The 21238-nt window shown below is 40.7% G+C and overlaps 2 protein-coding genes across 2 annotated transcripts in view; one reads left to right on the top strand and one right to left on the bottom strand.

Annotated features, from left to right (window-relative positions):
• OXNAD1 (oxidoreductase NAD binding domain containing 1) overlaps window positions 1–15736 on the bottom strand; it is a 34555-nt gene extending 18819 nt beyond the window's left edge. Inside the window, exons 1-4 of the mRNA XM_081159109.1 lie at window positions 15206–15736; window positions 10801–10952; window positions 8872–8998; window positions 8516–8579 (exon numbers count right to left, since the gene is read on the bottom strand). Coding sequence (XP_081015235.1) covers window positions 8516–8579; window positions 8872–8990 — 183 coding nt within the window. The 5' untranslated portion in view covers window positions 8991–8998; window positions 10801–10952; window positions 15206–15736. The remainder of the gene's footprint in view (window positions 1–8515; window positions 8580–8871; window positions 8999–10800; window positions 10953–15205) is intronic.
• Window positions 15634–20575, top strand: DPH3 (diphthamide biosynthesis 3). The gene is made up of 3 exons (XM_081159110.1): window positions 15634–16005; window positions 16561–16635; window positions 18130–20575. The coding sequence occupies exons 1-3, from the start codon at window positions 15898–15900 to the stop codon at window positions 18193–18195; spliced, it is 249 nt and encodes an 82-aa protein (XP_081015236.1). The 5' UTR covers window positions 15634–15897; the 3' UTR covers window positions 18196–20575.
• The last annotated feature ends 663 nt before the right edge of the window (window positions 20576–21238 follow it).

Raw genomic sequence — 21238 nt, 5'->3', positions numbered from 1 at the left:
GGGTGACTTTCCACTCGTGACCCTCTACCTCCACTTTTGGTGCTTGTCCCACCCACCTACTCCGAAACACTGCTTCATCAGCTCCTGCCTGTTCCTTCCTGTTCAATTTTTCTCTTTTAGACCTTGTTTAATCAGACATGGTATCTAATGCCATTTGCTCATCCTAAACAATTCAGCAACAAAATCAAAGGAAGCAGCATAGTTTGGCTGTGAACAGCCTGGGCTCTATAGCTAGACTTCCTGTTATTTAATCCTGGCTCCACCACTTACTTACCAGCTGTGTGACTCTGAGCATGTCACCCAGCCCCCCTCAGCTGTAAAATGAGAATAACAACACCTATATCTCACAGAGTTGCTGGGAAGATTAAATGAGATATTATATGCAAAGCACTTGTAATGCTGCTGGCCCACTTGTAACTCGCGCCTGCACACACATACACACACTCAGAATCTTTCACTCTTTCCAGCATTATTTTGATAATATGGCCAAGTTCCATGAATTCAGCTCATGTCTTTTCCTCTCTCTGTGCACCTACCACCATCCTAAGCCAAGGATTTCTTTCTTTACACCTGAACCGCCCATACCTTATCTTTCTTGTGTGACTCAAAGAAGCCAAGAGATGACTACTCCTCATGTTCTGACCTCACTGAGTTACTCTCCAGCTCAAAAACCTTCAAGGGCTCTCTAATAATCAACTACAAATATAAAGAAATGCAAAAACACCTTTATAACTTGTACCAGCTATGCTCCTCCTGGATCCCTCTGCTACTGGTTTACCAGCCAAACTGGACAACTTGCTGGTCCTCAAGGCCCCTGACACTTGACTACCTCCCCAAACCCTGCATAGGTCATTCAGTATGCGGTACATTCTCTTGGTCCTGTCTAGCAACCTCCCGGCCACCCTTCCAGGCCCTGCTCAGGTACTAACCACTCACCCTGAGTCTTCTACTTCTCTCCACCCTCTCAATTCTACCCACACAATGCTTCTGCCTTTACTATAATACTTAGCACACATTAATGTAAATATAAATACTCATACACATGTCTTTTTGACCACACAGACCACAAGCCTCCTGAGAGCAATTATTGGATAGAACTGACATCTCTATCAACTCCTAGGCCTAACACACAGTAAGATTCAGTAAATATTTGCAGAATAAATGAAAACTCTAACTTAAAGTCACTTAAAATTGGTTTCTAGAACAAAAGTTAGAAGAAGTTTGGGAGCCTTTTGTTGCTTAAAAAGAAAGTTGCGCAGGGGGAAGAAACCACTACAGAAAATCTAGATTCATGTTCAGAACTGTGGGAGAGGTCACGGAGGGCAGGCAACTCCTCAGTAGAACAGGGATCTTCTTTGTTTGCCACACAGTCGATTTTAAATATCTTACTACAAAGACAAGTAATAAAATCATCAAAGGGCTTTCCCTTACATTACTCTCATTTTTCTTAGGTTTACAAAAAGGAAATGTTTATTTTGTAAACATCCATTATTTTCTTTCAATATAATAATCTTTAGAAACAAAGCCAAGAGCTAGATTACTTCATTTATAACAGCTTAACTGGCATGTGTCAGATTCGTGAACAAAACTAGATACGTCTAAGCTTTGAACACATCCCAAAGGGTCACCCAGTGGCAGAAAAACCAACATTCATAATCACTGGCAGGGAGGAGGAAGAGGGAGACAGAATTCCAACTAAAGCACGTGAGAGTGGTTCACAGTCAGATGCTAGTCTATGTGAAATGGAATCACCAATCATTTGCCAATGTCCAAATACAAAATTCAATGAAGAAGGGAAAGAAGCTACAGTTTCTATCAAAAAAGTCGTATTTTCATTTGGATAGTCTCTATGACCAACAATGTTATCTGTTGCTTTATGTCTATTGGTAGTAATTCACACAGTAATATACCTGTTGCTTTTAGTTCTCGTAATCTGGGCAAAACTGCTGGAACTGGTCACACAAAATATCTTGCACAATTCATGATTTTTAACACTTTATTTTATTCAGTTAATACAAATATTGCACACTATATAAAGATTCCTAGCCAAAAACACTAGCAAAATCTATTTGAAGGACATATCTTTTTTTACTCTGAAGCTAGTTTCACATGATTAAGATCTGCAATCATGGCCCTTGTTGGATGCCATTTTCTTCGTTACTTTGATTGAATAAGTAAAACATGATGGAGAAACTTTATGTTTTAACATTTGTACTTGTTCTCATACTTAACGGATCAAAAGATTTCGCAACTGAAACCTCAACTAGCCATGCCCTAAGTTAAAACACATGGCAGGAAATGAAGTTTTCCATAAAATAACATTTAGACTCTTCTACTGTTCAATAAAATAACAATACATTTGCCAACTTTTACTAGCACGCACTTTTAAGGCTTTGACTAAGTCAGCATCTAAAAGGAAATTCCATCACACTGACTTAAAAAGCTGGTTTTATATAGGATATCTCGATGTTACTGCTGCTACAACAGTCTCTGCACAGGAAATGGGTCTTTCTTTGGGGAACCTAACTGGCTTCCTCTGTTCATTCCCATCCATTCTTTTGTTGGCTTAAACATTTAGACAAAACCAAGATTAGCGATGACCTGAAACAAAAGAGGGCACAGAGAATTTCAGAGTTAAAGAAAAATGTAGTTATCATCAAAAAATAGTATGTCATTTACACATAAGGCCCAGAGACATTAGTTCAACTATGGCAGAATCCCAATCTGATGAATGGGAACCTGATGAAAAGATACTGGTTTTACTGAAGTGATTTACTGACAAGGAAAGAGCATAAAATGCTGTCACCTGTACAAGTGGTTTATGCCCATCAACACTACATCCTAGCAAATGAATTCTCCTTGCTCGTACCAAAGGCTAACCTGTCCACCTGGGCTGATCTCGCTGCCTTCTCAAGCCTTCACTTGAGCAAGCACCCTCTCTCACTCACCATCCCTTTCTCCCCCTCTCTACGAGAACACATGTGAGCACTCGGACCTTCCACCTCAAATAACATCAGAAGCAAACACCTATATACAGAGCTTTCCATGTGCCAGGCACTTCACATACATTAATTCATTCAATCTTCACAAAAACTGTAGAAGGCAAAGGTTAGTACTACCCCATTTTACATGAGAACACTCGAAGTCTTACAGCTAGTAAGTGGCAAAGCCGATAACTGGAATCCAGGCACTTGACCACCATGCTTTGGTGCTTCTCAAAATACAACATACAACACAAGCCTCTCTCTCAACCCAGCTATGACCCATTTCTCTGCTCACATTCACATAAAAATGTTTCTGGCTCCACTTTCTTATCTCCCACCCTCTCTCCAACACAATACAGTCACAGGCTCTCACTCTCAGCAATGGACTAAAGCCAGTCATTCTGGTCACCCACTACTCACTTCACTAAACCCAATGATGACCTCTCAGCAGGATCCAGCAGAGGTGGCTCTGACCTCCTAGAAACACTTTTTCTCCTGGCTTTACCAGCACCCTGCTGATTCTCCACTCCTACTCCAGCTCCTCTCTCTCCCCCTCCCCCTCCCTCTCCTCTCCTGGCCCTTCTGCTTCACCTCTAAATGTAGACACACCCCACGGCTGAGGCCTGGGCCCTCTCCCTCACTCTTTACACAGCTTAAACTTTTTATTTCCAGCAATGAACTTCAAACTCATACATCCAACTGCTGATCTGAATTTCCATTTCAAACAACACATCTAACACAGAATGCTTTTATCTTCCAAAGTTTCTTCCTTTTTATTATTATGGAAAATTTCAAACATACACAAAACTAGTAAAAATAGTATAATGAACTTCCATGAACCCATGCCCCAGATTCAACAGTTGGTATGAGTTGAAAAAACTCATAGCTAATTTTGGTTCATCTGAAACTCCATCCGATTCCCACCCTTCCACCCCAGATTATTCCAAAGCTGAACTCTTTATTTCTCCTCCTTCAAATTTGGTCTTCTCCACGTTAGCAAATATATGCCACCATCATCACCTACCCAGTGTTCAAATCCCAAAGCCAGAAATCTCTTGGTTTCCTCTCCTTCTCTCACTAGCTGTACCCTCACCTCAATCTGTGAGTCCCATCAGCCCTACCTCTGTCCCTGATCCACCCACTGCTCTCCATCCCCACCACTACTACCCTACTCCAAGCCACCATCACCTCTCCAGGGCCTATGTCAGTTGCCTCCAACCTGGTGTCAAAGCACAACAAAAATCCAGTGCTCTACCAAGCAAATAGGTGAGCCATTAAAATGTAAATCACATCTCATTTCCCTCACCCTTAGAATAAAATCCCAACTCCTTATCCAGAGCCACAGCTGTTTATACAACCTGGGCCCTGCCCACCTCTCATCCTACCACCTTCCTCTGAACACATCAAACTCATCTCTGCGTCAACGCTTGGCTCTTGCCAGTCCCTCTGCCAGGAATGCTGTGAACCTGTCTGACTCTTTTCCATATTCAAGTCTCAGCTCAAATGTTACACACCCATTTAAAATAGCACCCCCACCCCAGTCATTACCCTGTTTTACTTCCTTCATAGTGTATACAACATCTGACATTCTCCGGTTTATCTGCACCAGAAAGAAGCTCCACATACAACAGGGGCTTCCCCTGCCTTACGCACTGCTGAATCCCCTGCACTTACAACAGGGCTGGGCACACAGCAGGCACTCGACACATATCCCCTGAATTTAAAATAAAACACTTCCTTTGATGGATCCCCTGGGGGGAATGGGGGAAAACAACCTTGCCTCCTAGATCACTTAAATTACTGACCAGAAGTGTGTCAGTGAAAAGCACAAACAGGTTAAGTCCCAGGCATACTTAAGAAGCAGCAGTATAAGAAAGTCCTCTTTCCACAGCTTGTAGCTGTTTAGAAGGGTAGAATACACTTGTATCATCACCTCACTGTCACCCCGCTACTCTAAAAAGTGACTCATCCAAGACAGTTCCGGTAATCAGCCACAGCGGTGGGATTAACACTGTTTATTCTACTCAGTGAAACACGTCCTGAGTGCCTATGCTAGGTCAGCACTGTGCTGAATACTGGGCTACAGCACTGATAAGCTGAGCCTTCTCCCAAGGAGGCTCCCTCTTCATAGGCTTCCACTCATAGCAGGGTGAGCTGTGCACCCTGAGGAGCCAGAGACCAGCTTCCAGGACCATCAGACTACACCTCCTCAGGAGTTTCTACAAGAGACTGGGCCAGGCCCTCTGCAAGCTTGACAGCCACCTCTAGGTGGTAGGTGCCTGAGCTTTCTTCCCACTCTCTGCTCTGACAGAGCTGACAGTGTCATGAGACTGGATGCCTAGCACTGCTCGCCCCAGGCTGGAAAAACTCTAAAGGGCTCTCTGACCACAGAGAACAAATTTGGTGTCCCACTATTGGGAAACACTCAATATTAAAGAGATGCCCTCTTCCCCACCAAGCTGACGAAGGCCAGTCCAGCATACCATCTTGCCAAAATGTGCAGGTGATGACTAAGAGAATGGTAACGGTTAAACTGGGGACAGGGGCCAGCTTTTCAGCTAAGCAGCCCATCCTACTCAAACCCAGGCCTTAGCAAAACCGTAAATCAAGCAAATTATCAGCACTCTGTAATCAGCCCTGGGACCCATACAATACCCAACATCTCTGCCACAGGTGCCCAGCAATTTGACTTTATTAGCTAACTACCACACTAACTACTAACTGCCCCCTTTCTTATGCCCAATCACACTTAAGTGAAATTTTGATATGGAACAGAGAGGAGGCTATGTGAAATTTATCTTCCATTGTATTACTCAGATTTTGGAACAGAGATGTTTCTATCTCTCTCTCCCTCTCCCTTCCTCTCTCTGAAATTAATACAAACATTTAAAACAAAACAAAAAATTAGTGGTTTTTCCAAAATCAATTACGTGCACTAAATCAGTTTCTTCTGACCAGAATCCCACTAGAATCTGAGGTCAGGGACCTGATCTATCATTTTCAATGCTAGCCCAGGACCTCGCCTACTGTTTAGCATATTTCCAAATGTTTGCATAAAAATCAGTAATTTAAAAAATTCTTTCATTACCAAACTCTCCCATCAAATTGATGAACAGAGTGTATCTTGCTCAGTGGGCCAGCACAAAGTGACCCCTTCAGTGAAAATTTAGTCTTGCTTGAACAATCCTTATGTATTATGGTATTTCTACTCTTATTTCCTTGACATTTCTAAAGTTACCCAGACTGCTTATTCTTTTGACCCCTAACAAAAAATTGTGAACTCAACACAAACAGTCAAATGTCATTCAACTCAAGAGCTCAGTTTCCTGCATCAGCATGACTCCAGACTAGTTACTTTTCACCTCAAGTAAGAAGCATCACCACCATAATATGCTCGTTCAGTAAGTTCTCTATAGGGAACCCAACAGCTAAAAAGGAAAGGATATTTCTGGGTGGGTGAGTACTCCATTTCTAACCCACCCTGGAGAGGCAGCAGGGTCCTTTGGCTTAAGGATCACAGACTTGGGCTGGAGCTTCCCTCTGGTCCTGGGAGAAGCTACTAGTTATTTCCTAGCCTCTGCTTCCTCTTTTGTAAAATGCAGGTGACGTCCTACTTTTAGGCGACCTCACAGACTTAAACTGAAGAGCAAATGGCACATGGGGACTTCTGTAAAGTATACTTGCAATACAAATAAAAGACAAGAGTGGCAGACAAGACCACATGGTGGGCCAGTTCTATTATGGCCCACCATGAGGTGCTGTCCATTTCAACAAGTCTAAGGTCAGGCTGGGGTGAGCCCCTGATGACCTCATACTGCTGAGGTAGGACATCGTCTAGCTTTATCCAGCTCCTCCCAGCTCCCAGATCTTATTCTGTTTGGGAAAGAAGTGGAAATTAGAGACAGAACGGGAAGAGTTGCAACTGGAAAATTCTTCCACCAAAGTAATATATCACGGTTGAAATTAGCCCTATAATTTTCTGACTTCTGGGCATTAAATTCTCAACTTTCCAACCACATTATTAGAGTTTATATTAACTTTCTGTGTAGCTTTCTTAAACTTGGCTCAAAATATGTCCCCCCAAAAGTCTCAATAATTTTGTCCTGTAAAATTTTGAAATGACTATTCTAATTCAGAGATTGGCAAACTATGACCCACAGACCATACCTGGGTGTGCTGATAAAGAGCATTTTATTGGAACCCAGCCATACACCAATTTGTTTACGTGTTGTCTATGACTGTTTTCACACTGTAAAGGCAGAGTTTTATAGTTGGGGCTAAGACTGGCCCATGAAGCCAAAAATACTTAAGACTATCTGGCCCTTTCAGAAAATCTGCCAAATTCTGCTCTAGTTCTACCTGCCTCAAAATATAACAGAAAAAAAAGTATATATAGTCCAAGACTGTTAAATCACTTTTTCTTCAAAACTGGCAAGGTTTCGCTTTTTAAAAAAGAAATTCTAACAAATCTCACATTTACAGAATCAGCATTTTTGTGTGTTGAACAAACCAAAAAAAAAAACGCCCAAAAAACGTATTTTCAGATTTATCATCAGTGGGAAAAGTGTATTTTCCCACACATCCATAAATCTATTGCGCTGAACTAATTTTACACAGACTTCTCAAAAGAAACGTTGGCTTAAAGCTGAATCCACAAGCACACTACCCTCAGGCCCAAAGCAATTTTGTAAAAATAGAACTAGCTTGAAAAGTGGGATCTAAACAATACTCTATTACGTTAAAGAGCATCCTACTATTACTACTAAAAATTAAAATGCTGTAACAATACAGTTTCTGACCATGCTCATAGAAGTGTATAAATCTTCCTTATATGAAACAGATTTTTAACTTACGACACTAAGCTAAGTATATCCAAGTACATAAAGAATCAGTAAAAAAGCAAAACAAATATCCAACTTAAGTTTTTAAAGAAAATGTAGTTACTCACTGAGGTAAAGGGTGAGGATCCTTATTTCCCAGCCCTTGACCCCTCCAGGTGGTGGGTTAGCTTTCTCTAGTTTGAATATGGTGGGGAAAGTCAGCACATGGGAAGGGTAGTAAGAGCTCATCCACCTTCCTTTCCCAGATGTTAGTGTTTTTTCCCTTGATGAAATAAGTTGTTCTACAGTAGGGATAAGAACAAGGACTTTGAGAAATGGTGTCAAAAAAATAAATAAGAAAAAGGAAAGTTATTCATAAAATGTGGGCTCTAAAAGAAGTTCTAGTGCTAAAATGTAACCCTACACACCATACCTGGGAGAACTTCCCTCGACTGCTGCTATACTTCTTTCATCAAAAAGTTAATCTATTCATTTCAAGTTTAAAGACAAAAATTTGAGTATTTCACTATCATCTTTTCAAATCAGTTGTCACGTGTCCTGTTTAGAAACGTTCTAAACAGAAAAATAACAAACTTTCCCTGACTGTCCTTCAAAGGGCTAAAGCTCATCTAGTGCCTTCCCCATAAGCCAGTCATAACTGTGTGCAAACTGTCCCTCCTAGAAAACCTGCCATTGCCCAAAGATACAAACCTCCTGTCGAACAACATTTGCAGTCCTCTCCAAGTGATCAGTTTTCCTTTTGGATTTCATTATACTGTAAAAGAGAGTAAAATTAGGTTACTAAGTATTATCCTCATTAAGAAAGAGTTAAATTAGTTTCCCCTCTAATAACAATGACTATCCAAAATGCAACACATTACATATCCCAGAAAATGGTCAATGAAATTTGCACATCTAACTAAAGTTTAACGATTTACTTATGCCATGTACATTTAAGCAGTATGTTATGTTATGCCTTCAGGAGTTTGATACACCTCCCATGCCCATCAGCAGGTCAGGTCTCTTTGAAAATCAACCTCAAGTGAACACTGAAGGTCGATGCTCACCTGGTTAAAGTAAGGTGGCGCAAAGCGCCTGGTGTAGATTTCGACAAAGCAGCCTGGGAGCAGATGGCTCCAACAGAGCCCCGCAACAACCCAGGAATCAAGACAGCAGCACAGGCCATGGTGCCTCCTGGGCAAACAGAAAAACAAAAATTCAAATATGTTAAAAAAAAAGTAGGGGAATATTAGACTATTTCAGGGGCGAACGAAAAAGCGTTTAGATTTTTGTTGGTACTGTTATGAGCTGATCTAACGGCAAAGCAATTAAGGGCCTAATTCACCCTGACAAAATTTCTGCCACTATTTAGAGTTGATTCAACTGATCTCCACAGTACATACAGGTGTAATTATTGGTGTCACCAAATATTCATGTTCTCTATTAGTTTCCAAAATTGCTGACGAAGTTCACATGACTAATCTTATACTATAACAGGAGAGTAGATTTTCTAATTGCCTGGTAATTGTCCTCCAACGAAAGAGCACCACATAAGTCCTTAATATTTCTTGTTAGATACAGTGCAAGGGAAAAACAAACTGAGGTTCACAGCAATGAGAACTGCAATGACATGGGGTAACAGGTGAGTATTACAATATCACAGTGACTGAAAAGAATGAAAGCAGCCGCTCAAAAGGGCACACAGTCTATGGGTCCAGTAACATACAGGACAGAAACAGACAAAATTAATCCACAGAGCTGGAAGCAAGTTAGCAAGGTTGCCATAGGGAAGTAGTAGTGACAATGTCGTTTCTTAATCTAAATGCTGATGGCATGGGTATTCTCATTAAAAATTCATCAAACCACAGAGGACTTTTAGGGCAGTAAAAGCACTCTGTATACCATAATGATGAATGCGTATCATTACACATTTGTCCAAATCCACAGAACACCAAGAGTGAACCATAATGTAAACTATGGACTCTGAGTGATAAGGATGTGTCAATGTAGGTTCATCAATTGTAACTCCTATACCACTCTAGTGGGAGATGTTGATAATGGGGAGCTATGCATGTCTAAGGGCAGGGCGTATATGGGAAATCTCTGTACTTTTCTCTCAATTTTGCTGTGAACCTAAAACTGCTATAAAAAGTTGTCCTAATAAAAAAAAAATTAATCAAGCTGTCCTCTTAGGATTTATGTACTTCTCTGTTTGTAAGCTATACTTTAATAAAAAGTTTAAAAAACAAAAACTCAGGAAGGTTCCCAACATTTCCATGTCTAAAAACTACTGACCTATCAGAAAAAGTACTGATTGGAAGTCAGATGATACATTTTTTTGGTTCCTACCATTCTGTTTTCCTCAGCCAATTTTTAAATATTTCTTTGCCCAAGATGGCCACTTTTAACATGTTATACTGCCTATCTTAGTCAGCTTGAGAATAAATAAAGATGCGTGTGAACACTCTTTTCTCCTAAGCTCACTGACAGGTACTACATAAATTAATTGTTATAAATTTAGTGTTAGAAAAATATTCAAGCGAGATGTGCTTATGTTCCTACTCCATACTCATTAATTCAGCCCTTCATTTGACAAATATTTATTAAGAGCCCAATATGTGGCAGGCACTGGGAATACAGACATTAACAAAACAAAGACCTTCTTAGGAAGCTTGTATTTTGGAAGGTAGAGACAGAAAATAAATAAAAGTAAATAAATCAGGGGGTGATATAAGTCATGTGTAATTTATTCAGTTCTAATCAAATTATATCAAAAGCCACTGCTTCCTAACTAACCTTTAGACAAGGTAAAAGATCTATTTCTTGCCATAGTATGATGTAGCATCACTGTGGATAAATGCTATTCACTGTTTTTCTCTTGAGTGAAAAAAGTATAATGGCTCTTTACCTCATGCAAGATTACTAAATGTAGTTTCTCTCCTTTAAATATGCTAAACCAAAAATGGTGCATTAATCATTGAAAGAAAGCAACTTACTTTAGAAGTCCATGAGATTTTTAGGAGTCATTAAGTATATGGCTGGCTGACTGATTTGCAGTATTTTGGTCCTGATATTATACTGAGACTTCAGATATACAATGGTTGGAACCCGGACAGTGTTTCCATGTAGTGAAATTCTCACAAAGTTCCTGCAATGGCAGAGAAAAGAAGAACAATGTTTTGGAAAATTGTTAAAAAGAACTACTATCTCCTAGATGCATAAGAAAAGGCTCATTATAATCAGCAGACATCGCCTCACAGCAAAACTACTCTCAGTTTCCCCCCCTTCCATCAAGTCTCCCTCTTCTCTTTTTTCTGATTTTTTTTTTTTTTCACTTTTCTGATTCCACCCTATGAAAGACCAGACCAATGGCTGGAATGAGACAGTTAATGTCATTTAAGGTCAACTTTCCTAACAGAATTTAACTGATAAACAGTTTAATACAAAAACATTGTTCTGCTCAATGTTTTAGACCACTATTGCTAAAATAGTCCTCACATGAGATACAGCTTTTAGTGATTATGCTGTCTGAATGGTCCACTGCTCAACTGAACTGGAAAACAAAGAAATGTTAATTTTTAAAAGCTGTTCTCTTTAAAATCTTGATTTGTAATAACCATGACCAAGAGTGCCACCTACTGGTAAATAAAGGGTACTTTTATCAAATTGTGTTCAAAGTCATTTCCAAAGCAATAGGTATTTAAAAAAGACAAACTACTTATTTTTAAAAATATTTCCAATGGTTTCATATATTCACTTTAACGATATAACTTTAATATATATTAAATAATTTCTAAAACCATACAAACAAGAATATTCCATAAATGTTTGTATCCCCATAGGTCTTACCTCACCAAAAAAAATCTTAATTAACTCTATTTCTGAAACAAAATTATCATAAATGCTAAATAATACTTACATCCATTTAAGCAGTAAAAAAATACTGCAAGCAACAAATTAACTTTAAGATTTAAAATGACCTATACTGGTTTCTGTTCAATAAGTACACTCAATTTATTAAATAATTACTGGGGTGCCAGGCACTATGTTAGGCATGGAGACACAATAAAGAACCAAACACAAGGTCCTCGCCGTTATGAATCTTTTATTATAATGTGTGTGACAGATAATAGTAAACAGATAATTGACGAGACAATTACTGATTACAATGAGTGAGATAAAAGAAATAAGAGTAGAGCCCTGGCTGGGTAGCTCAGTTAGGTTAGAGCATTATCCCAATATGACAAGGTGGCAGGTTCAATCTCTGGTCAGGGCACATACAAGAAGCAAGCAATGAAAGCATCAATAAATGGAACAACAAACCAATGTCTTTGTTTTCTTTCTCTTTCTCCCTTCCTCTCTCTCTCTCAAATCAATAATAAAAATATAATAAGAGTAGTGGGGTGGGTGAGGAATATCAGGAAAGGTCTCTCTCAAGAGACATGAGCTACGAGGAAGAGGCAGCCAAGCAGACGTTAAGAGCAGAGCATGTGGGCAGAGGCCCAATCACAGTCACACTGATGTGTTAAGAAACCACAGCCAGTGTGACTGGAGAGCAGTGAGCTAGGTGAGCATGATGTGAGATGAAGTCAAGCAGGCAGACGTGCCAGATCACATTAGGCCATAGTAAGGGTATGGACTTTATTCTAAGAGCAATGGGAAGAAACTGAATGGTTTGAATAAACCAGGTGATGGACATGACCAAATTTACATTAAAGGATCGCTAAGGCTGCTAGGTAAAAAATTGATCGCAGAGGGGCAAGAGTCGAAGCAGGAAGTCCAGTTAGAAGGCTCTAGTCTAAGTTTAGAGTAGGATTAAGCTACAGAGATGGCAGAAGTAGATAAGCATAAAATATACTTCGGAATCAAAGCCCTAAGACTTGTTGATAGATTGGAATAAGTGTGAGAGGTCAGTGAGAGAAAGAGACAAACCAAGAATGGCCCAAAGATCATTAATGCCCTGAAATAAAGTAAAATCACAGAAATATCATGGCCCCTGTTGATTTAGACTCCCAGGTGCCAATAAGAAGAAGCAAAGGGATTCCTGGTGTTTGGCATTTGGTAAGTGAACCCTAGTGGCATACAAGTTATTTCAAGAGTGCTTGACTTGGAATCCATGGAACTGGGCTCAGATCTGACTCCTCCCTGCTTTTTGATCTTGGGCCAGTCACCTCTTATCATTTTTAAATGGGAATGCCAGCACCACTTCACTGGATTACTGAGAGAAATAAATGTCTATGGAAGCACCTGGCTAGCAAGCGTGTTACAAAAAAACCAAACCAACTGCATTAACCCCCAGCTCCCTGCCAAACAATCTCAAGAGGTAGTGGTTTGAGATTACTAAAAAACAATTCCCTTTAGCCTGATATACAACGGCACTCATAAAATAGTTTCTATTATATAACTGTGACTTATTTCTAAATTCGATCTTATGTTAAGAATTTTGGTCACTGTTATCTTCCAGATCAGTAGTGTTAACATTTTATGATTTAAAAAAAATTTTTTTCAACCGCAAATTTGTGATCCCAAGTGATTCTATAGCAACTAGTAAGTCTGCTTTTGTCACGCCTTTGGAGTCTAAAAATGTCTCATAACAGAATGTTTCCATTACCTTTTAAGAATAAATATAAAATTTAATAGTAATTGTAATGTTTTATGTAAAAAAGCTGGGGGGGTCTAAAAAAAACTGCATCACATGCTTGGCTATCATTTTATTTTCTTCAGCACAGTATGTACTCAAAACTGGGCAGAACGATACAGGGAATCACCTACGGCCAGACAAGGGGTCTGGCCAACAGATGGCGGGATTAAAGGCCAAGGAGACACCAAAATCTAGGTCTCAAAGGAACCAGCACCGCTCCAGGGAAAATCTCAGCAGTGTGCAGAGCTCCAGGGCTATTTGTTTAATCTAGTTCTGCTTCAACACCATCACATCACAGATGACACTGAAGCTATGGAAAGGTTCTGGGGTCAGACAGGTCTGACTGAGTTCTCACCATAGCTACTGCCACTTACCAGCTTTGTCTACTTAGGCAAGTCTCCTTAGCCCCTAAACCTCAAGTTTCCCAATGCTGAAGACAGGATTAATGATACCTATACCTCACTGGGCTGTTATGACATAATGCATGTAAACCATTTGGTACAGTGCCTGGAACATAGTACTAAGTGTCTTATTAGTTTTTCTTCTTCCATTTTAGGTAATACATACTCAAAGAAAAGTTGGAAAATTACAAAGAAATTATTTTTTTTTAATAACCCCAAACCACTGTAACCTTTAGGACTACTAACCTCAGATTTTAAGATTCCCCACAGAATTGTTCTTGATAGGTACAAATTGTTTTCTAAAAGGTCTACTAATTTATACTTCCATGAAACAAGTATGACTGCACCCATTTCTGTACATTCAAAAATGGTTCATCTTTAATTTTTAGGTATTCTCAGAAGTACTGAAGAACTAATGATGGTTCCCAACCTCAAAGTGCTCACTGAGACTAGTCACTGGAGATTCTCACCTGGCCTCCTGTCTCCAAGAGGCTACCTGGGAAGTATGTGTGTCTACAGAGTAGATACAGGGAGCAGCCACTGGACTAAGTGGGCTTTGCTGGAATTTCTCCTTTGCTCAGACAGAGCAGAATCATCTAAGTTAATCCTCAAAAGGTTTAAAAATGTTTCTTAACTTCTGGGTAGATCTCCATTCACGCAAAGTGGACTGTTTGTGAGGCCTTTTAAATAATCTTCTATAAACTCCTTTAATGTAACTTCTGGATTTTCTCCCAAAGGCTCCTCTGCCTCTAGATTTTCAAGCCTTAAAAGAGCTAAAGTTTCACTTCACTTCAGTGGGCACAAAACTGGTAACTTCACGCAAGCATTTGAATGTGGGTACATAAATAAGCATAGGGATGTATACATGAGTATTATGTCTATGTAGTTTGTGAATATAAACTAAGGGTGGTACACGTCCAAGTAAAACTCATAATTCCCACACAGAAGAATGTTAGATATGCCCGCTGATGCCATTCCTTTTACAACGAAGAAACTGTGATTCACATAAGTCATGTGTTCCCGGGCTTTGGAGACACACAGGCTCTTCATTTCCTAGGTGTGGTATTTTGGTCAAGATACCCAACTCTCTGTATCTCAGGTTGAAGATTAATAATATGGGGATAACATCTAAACTCCCAAGGTTGATGGAAGAACTGTACATGGCGCAATACCGGGCCCACAGCAAACTCCCTATATAAAAGGTTACTACTGTTATTACAGATCATCCTAGTAAATAATGTCATACGCTTGGCAAACACAGGACTAGAACTCCATCTGCCTCCCAGGTCTTGCTCCTTTCCGCAACGCAATTTAGGGCATCTGAAGATAATCTGGGGTGACGAAGCGGGGGGGCTATACCTGAACAGCCGAGTGCAGCCAGGAACTACAAGCTAGACGGCGCCCTGAGCTCAAGGTGACCCGATGAATCGAAATTCCAGGGGAGCTTTTCGTCGGCCGCCGGGAAGGCGGAGATCGGGAAGGCTCTTGACGCCGAAGAGCAAGCAAGGCTGCGGTCCTCCCCTCAGGGGCGCCGAGGGCCCAGATATGCCACCCAGGCCTGCTGCGGCCTTCAGCGGGTCCGCTTAGGGCCTCTCTAAGGGCCACGGACCTGAGGCCGGGCCCGCACAGCCCGGCAGCAAGGTGGCTCCGCGCCGCCGACACCGCGGCTACCTACTTCGCAGAACTGAGCCGAACTCCGCCGCCGGTCCCTGAGAGCTTCCGGTGTCCCCGACGTGACGTAAAGCAGCGCTGCCGATCCTCACATTCTATTGGTCACTTCTGCCCAATGGGCGGAGCGGTACCCGACACCACTGAGCAGCGAGGAAGCTCTGCCTAGTCTCGACCGACCCCAGCTCAGCTATCTCCATGGTGACCACCGTCGGGTCACCCAGTTGGCCCCCAAGCCGTTTTGTGCGTCATCGCTAGGCGCCGGAAGCGGTAGTTCCTGCGCCGGTCCGTGGAGCCAACCCTCGGCTAGGGCCGGAATCCGCGAAGTTAGACCGACGCGGGTGGGCTTCGGTGTGTCGGGGCCCTCATCGGGCCCCAGTACAATGGCGGTGTTTCACGACGAGGTGGAAATCGAGGACTTCCAATACGACGAGGACCTGGAGACGTATTTCTACCCCTGCCCTTGTGGCGATAACTTCTGCATCACCAAGGTAACCTCGGGGTCCCGCCCGGCTGCTCCCCTGAGCTGGCGCGTTTTCGCTCTGCGGTGTTCCTTCTGCCGCTCCGTAGCCCACGCGGCTCCTGTTATCCACGCCCTTTTTGCCCTGTTTGTGAATCCCCCCACATTTGATATTCTCAGGTGTCAGTGGGCATTCCGTTCTGGCCTCCAGTCAGGCCTGTCGGGGAGGGCGGGCTTGGAGGGAATGGATGGCGGGGAGCAGCAGACGTCTCGCCGTCCTCCCCCCGTAGCCTCCCCTTTCCGGTCCACCTTCCCGGGATATTTCTTTGGAGGAAGGGACGCGTTTTTGTCTTTCCAGAGGTTTAGAGGCGACTGAACCTTAACTAACCTTCCAGGGTATTTCCCCCAAGTGACGCTTCCAGGGAAAATTGGGGTTGGCATGTCTCTCGGAAGGCCCCTTTGGCCCTCACACACCCTGTGGGGAGGCGAGCCATAGAGGAGCTTGCCCATAGGGGTGGGAGGGTTTGGAGGAGGAGTTTGCAAAGGGAAGGTAATGCTGATTATCCGGCGTTTGGTTTTGTTATAGGAGGACTTGGAGAATGGGGAAGACGTGGCAACGTGTCCCAGCTGCTCTCTCATTATAAAAGTGATTTATGACAAAGTAAGGGGTCAAACTTTTAAAGGTGGGAGGAGGGTCTTGGTGCAAGAATCTAGAGCAGTCTGTCTATGATATATGTAAGTGCTGGAGAATGTTTTCTAACAGTGTGTTAGGTAAATGCTGTGTTTTAAAAAAACAATTTTAAAAACCATTAATGAACAGCTGTTATCGTAAATTAAAATTTTAAAAGCTCAAATTAAATGATTTTAGCTTTAGACAGGGCAATAAAGAGAACTAATCAAAATTATTAATTACTTATTAAATAAAAGAAATAATTATAAAGGCTATTTAGTTGACAGTCTTTATTTCTCCTTTATTTAATAAGTAATTAAAATTGTACGGAGCACCTAGATGTATTTTGAAGGGAACGCTTGTATAGCATTTTTTACCTGGCTTATACATAGAACTCTGCATTATTTTATTTAAGATATAATCGTAGGTGCAACTTTACAATTTCATTTTAGACTTTAGTTGTCCTGTTATTTTTCCTTCAAGGATATTAAAAATAGAAAACTAAATAAATGTTATTACTATCCACCCCAACTTTTGGTCAGTATTTTGAATAAAGTCTTAAGTAAGAAGCTTAACATTCTCTTTTCTTTGAGGAATAATTGACATAAAAGAGCTTGACATTCTTAAGGATGATCTGTAACATGATTGTAGGGAAGATGGGAAAAAGGCACTTAACCTCATGAGAGAAGCAGGCTATAATTTAGACTATAATTTAGAAATTTGCTGATTATTCTTGTATCAAAGTGTGTTCTGGAACAAAAAGAGAACAGGGTAAGGAAGATCAGGAGTGCTGGTATGAGAAGGGGTTGCTATTTTAAATAGGGTGATCATGGCAGGCCTTATTGAGCAAAGATTGAATGAGGTGAGGGAGTGAGGCCTGTACATATTATGGGTAAGAGCAATCTGGAAAAGGGGACCTTCAGTGCAGAAGTCCTAAGGCTCGGTTTTATTGAGGAACAGCAAGGAGGCCAGTGTGACCAAAGCGGAGTAAATGGCAGTGAGAATCATCCAAGATAAATTAGTGGAGTGGGGCAGATCACAGAGATGTCTGTGGGCTCCTCTAAGTACTTTGGCTTTTTCTGTGAATGATATAGAGAACCAATGGAGGATTCTAGAACAAAGGGGTGCCATGATCCAACTCAAGTTTTAGAAGAGGGATTCTAGCTTCTGTGTTCAGAATAGACTACGAAGGAGCAAGGATAGAGACAGGAAAACCAGGTGAGAGGCTGTTAGACTAATCGAAGGAGGGGATGGGTAGCTTGGGCCAAGCTGCAGCAATGGAGGCAGTAAGAAATGGTTGGATTCTGGATATACTTTAAAGGCTAAGAATTCCTTACTGATTGGACATAGGATATGAGAGGAGTCAGGGATGATTTCAATGGAAAAACTCACAGAGCTGAATTGATTCTGGAACAAGATGAAAATTGAATGTTGATGCATTTGTGACATACTCAGTGGTAAATGTAATTTTTTCTTTTTTCTTAGGAGCAGTTTATGTGTGGAGAAACTGTCCCAGCTCCTTCCACCAACAAAGAATTAGTTAAGTGCTAAAAACGATTTTCAGAATCCAAATCCTGAACATTTGGGAATGAGCCAAGCTGGGAAAATCAAAGACAAAGTTACTGGCTTCCTCGTGGGGACAACAATTTGTAGTTTGCTGCTCTGAGTTCTTTCCATTGGCTCAGAATTCACCTCCAATTAAAGAAGCAAGTCCATGACATGACATACCTGCGTTTTGTGCTTAGAACTTTGAATTGGAAAAAGTGTTCTTAATTTTCCACATGAATTTAAAGGAAGATAATTTCAAGTCAGTGCTTGCTTTCCCTCAGTTTTGTTATTTTTATATCTTATACCTAATTTATTATTTGTTAATAGCATTATCTACCTCAAAGTCATTAGGATTCCTTAATTTAAAAAATATTTTATTTTTTTAATTGGCTATTAAAATTATTAAAATTAGCCGTCAGCTTTGCTATTCTAAACTTAAGAAAATTAATTTACCTGCCAGTACTCCACTGTCAGTTTCTACTCCCAGCCAGTCTTCTCAGTCTGGCCATTAGAATGTTCCTGTTCTGTTAAGTATGTCTTTTTCTATCACACTTCATGCTTTGAGTTCTGGTCATGGAATTAGAGAGAAAATATACTGTGCTCACATTTTTTTCCAGAGCTAAAAGTGAGAAAGAAAGAAAAGTCAAAAAGTGAAATGGTCAGAGGGTATGGAGTTCCCTTATCAATATTCTCCATGTTCCTTGAAAATTGGGACAAGACAAAAAGAAAAACAGCCCAAGGAAGTGAAATTGGCAACAGAATGACAGGAGAAAGCCATGCCAGCTCAGTAAATTAAATGCTTGAATGTTGTTTCCAGGTCAGAGCAAATATTTCTGTATCAGGGTTCTTGTTTGTCTATAACTTTAGACATGGCTAATGAAACTGCATTCTAGATAGGGGTTAATGTCAGATGTTCATAGCTGGAGGGCTTTATAACTCTTGTGTTTGCTGAGGAAGAACTTGAAAATGAGGTGCCTGTTCTAAATAAATATGCCCCCAAGAGCACATCTCATAAGCCTCTATAAGTTGCAACCAAACCAAATATTCACTCTTACAGAGAAATGTTGCCCTGGAGAAGAAGAAATACATAAAGATAGGCTATCAGTCTTCCTTTGCTGCAGTGCGGAGAGTAGCAAGAAATTAGAATCACTTACGTGCAAATTCAAAAATTCCCTTTATATGCACAGTTTTGCTGTGTGTGTAAAGTTTAAAAGTAACACTGATGTCTGGCAGGTTGTTTTGGGAATGGCTCCTACAAGTTAAGAGGAAAATCCCTGCCAGAATGTGAACATTCTGTTACTTATTGATAAACCTGCACAACACATCATCGGGATTTAAATTAAAATAGTGAGTGGCCTTTTTTTTTTTTTGCCTGCCAGCAGCATAGAGACAAAATAAATCACCAAGAATGTGTGCTAGAAGAAGTATTTGGTACATTACATGAAGGATCATATGGCATATTCTTGATGTGATGAGAAATCTCATTGCTATTTGGGACACTGATGCCCCAGAAGTCATCCTCACTTGCTGTGGCATCATTGATGATTCAGATGAACAGAGCAGGCGCTGACTCGGTTAGAAATGAGCTTCGAAGAGAAACTCCCGTATGCAAATATTGATGGTTTTGTAGATAATGATGTTAGCTCCCTGCGTTAATGATGAATTTCAAATAAGAACAGAGAACCTTGATACAGGTCTATGAGCACTGAAGAGCCGGAAGAAAAGTGGCCCAAGTCCAAACGTTGCAGGAGAAAAGAAGCATAAATGGCAATCAGTGATCAGTGATAGGCTGCAATCATGGGAACAGTTTTGTTTCCAAAGCAACCGAATCACTAAATTTGTTAACTACAAAAAAACACATCAGGATTTAATTTAAATTTCTGTTAAGCAGGAACTAAAACCAGGGTCTTTCAGATATGACTAGAGTTCTGTGTGATGTATGTGCCTTATTTAACTCAACAGACATTTCTGGAGCACCTCCGAAACCTGATTTGTAATTCAGTCTCCATCTTTTACCAGCTTTGTAATCTTTGGCCAGACCAATGGATTCTTCATCTGTAGACTAGGTGACTGGATCAGGTGGCTTTTAAAGTAGTCAGTTCAGCCTTCTTGCAGGAGCTAAAATGGTCACTGAAACCCTTATGAACTGAAAACTATTTAAATCATGAGTTATAAGAGAGAGAGACTCTTCTCATGCAGTAACTTGATGTTACCGCACTTCTGAATGAAAATTATAACGTCACTGTGTAAATGATTCTGCATATCCTTTACACATTCCAAAGCATTTTCTTAGAAAGCACTCAACATTTGTGTAACTATATAGTAATTTATTACCAGAATAATTGTATTGGCATGCTCAATAAAGTCAGATAATTTAAATCCATTTGTTTTCATGTGGTTTTCTTCCACTTAATATCAACATTTTTATTAAAAGGTTTTGATGTAATGTTATATGGTGGAAATTTTTAACCTGCTTTGGGGCATTGAAGTCGGTTTCTGGTATGAACAGCAGAGTTGGGTGTTTTTTGTTATCCTCACCTGAGGACACTTTTTCCATTGCTTTTCAGAGAGAATGGAAGGGAGGGAGAAAAAAAAAAACACATAGATGTTAGAGAGACACATCAATTGGTTGCCTCCCACTTGCACCCTTACCAGGGCTGGGGATGGAGTCTGCAGCAGAGGTATGTGCCCTTGGCCAGAATTGAACCAAGGACCCTTCAGTCTGCAGGGCAATGCTCTAACCATTCTACAAACCGGCTAGAACCAAAATTTTTAAATAGGAAAGAAATTGACACTTTCTACAGTTTGGCTATGTGGGTTTGGGCTCAAGAACTTTACTGTTAATTTGAAAAAAAACTACAACATAGTTTTGAATCAAGTGGCAGTAAGGGCAAGATGGTATTCTTAGTGAGTCAGTTTATTGCTGGGAAGAAGGCTTATCTTTCACTTAAGGCTGATGATCAGTTCTTGCAGTGGTTTGAAAGCTCAGGCCTGGTCAGTTTGAACCTCAGTTCCTCCACTAAGATCTTCAACAAGTTACTCAATC

Source organism: Miniopterus schreibersii (genome assembly GCF_964146895.1).
Source record: "Miniopterus schreibersii genome assembly, chromosome: 15".
Lineage (NCBI taxonomy): Eukaryota > Metazoa > Chordata > Mammalia > Chiroptera > Miniopteridae > Miniopterus > Miniopterus schreibersii.
Note: the sequence above shows the minus strand (reverse complement) of the source record. Positions and strands in the feature narration are given on the sequence as shown.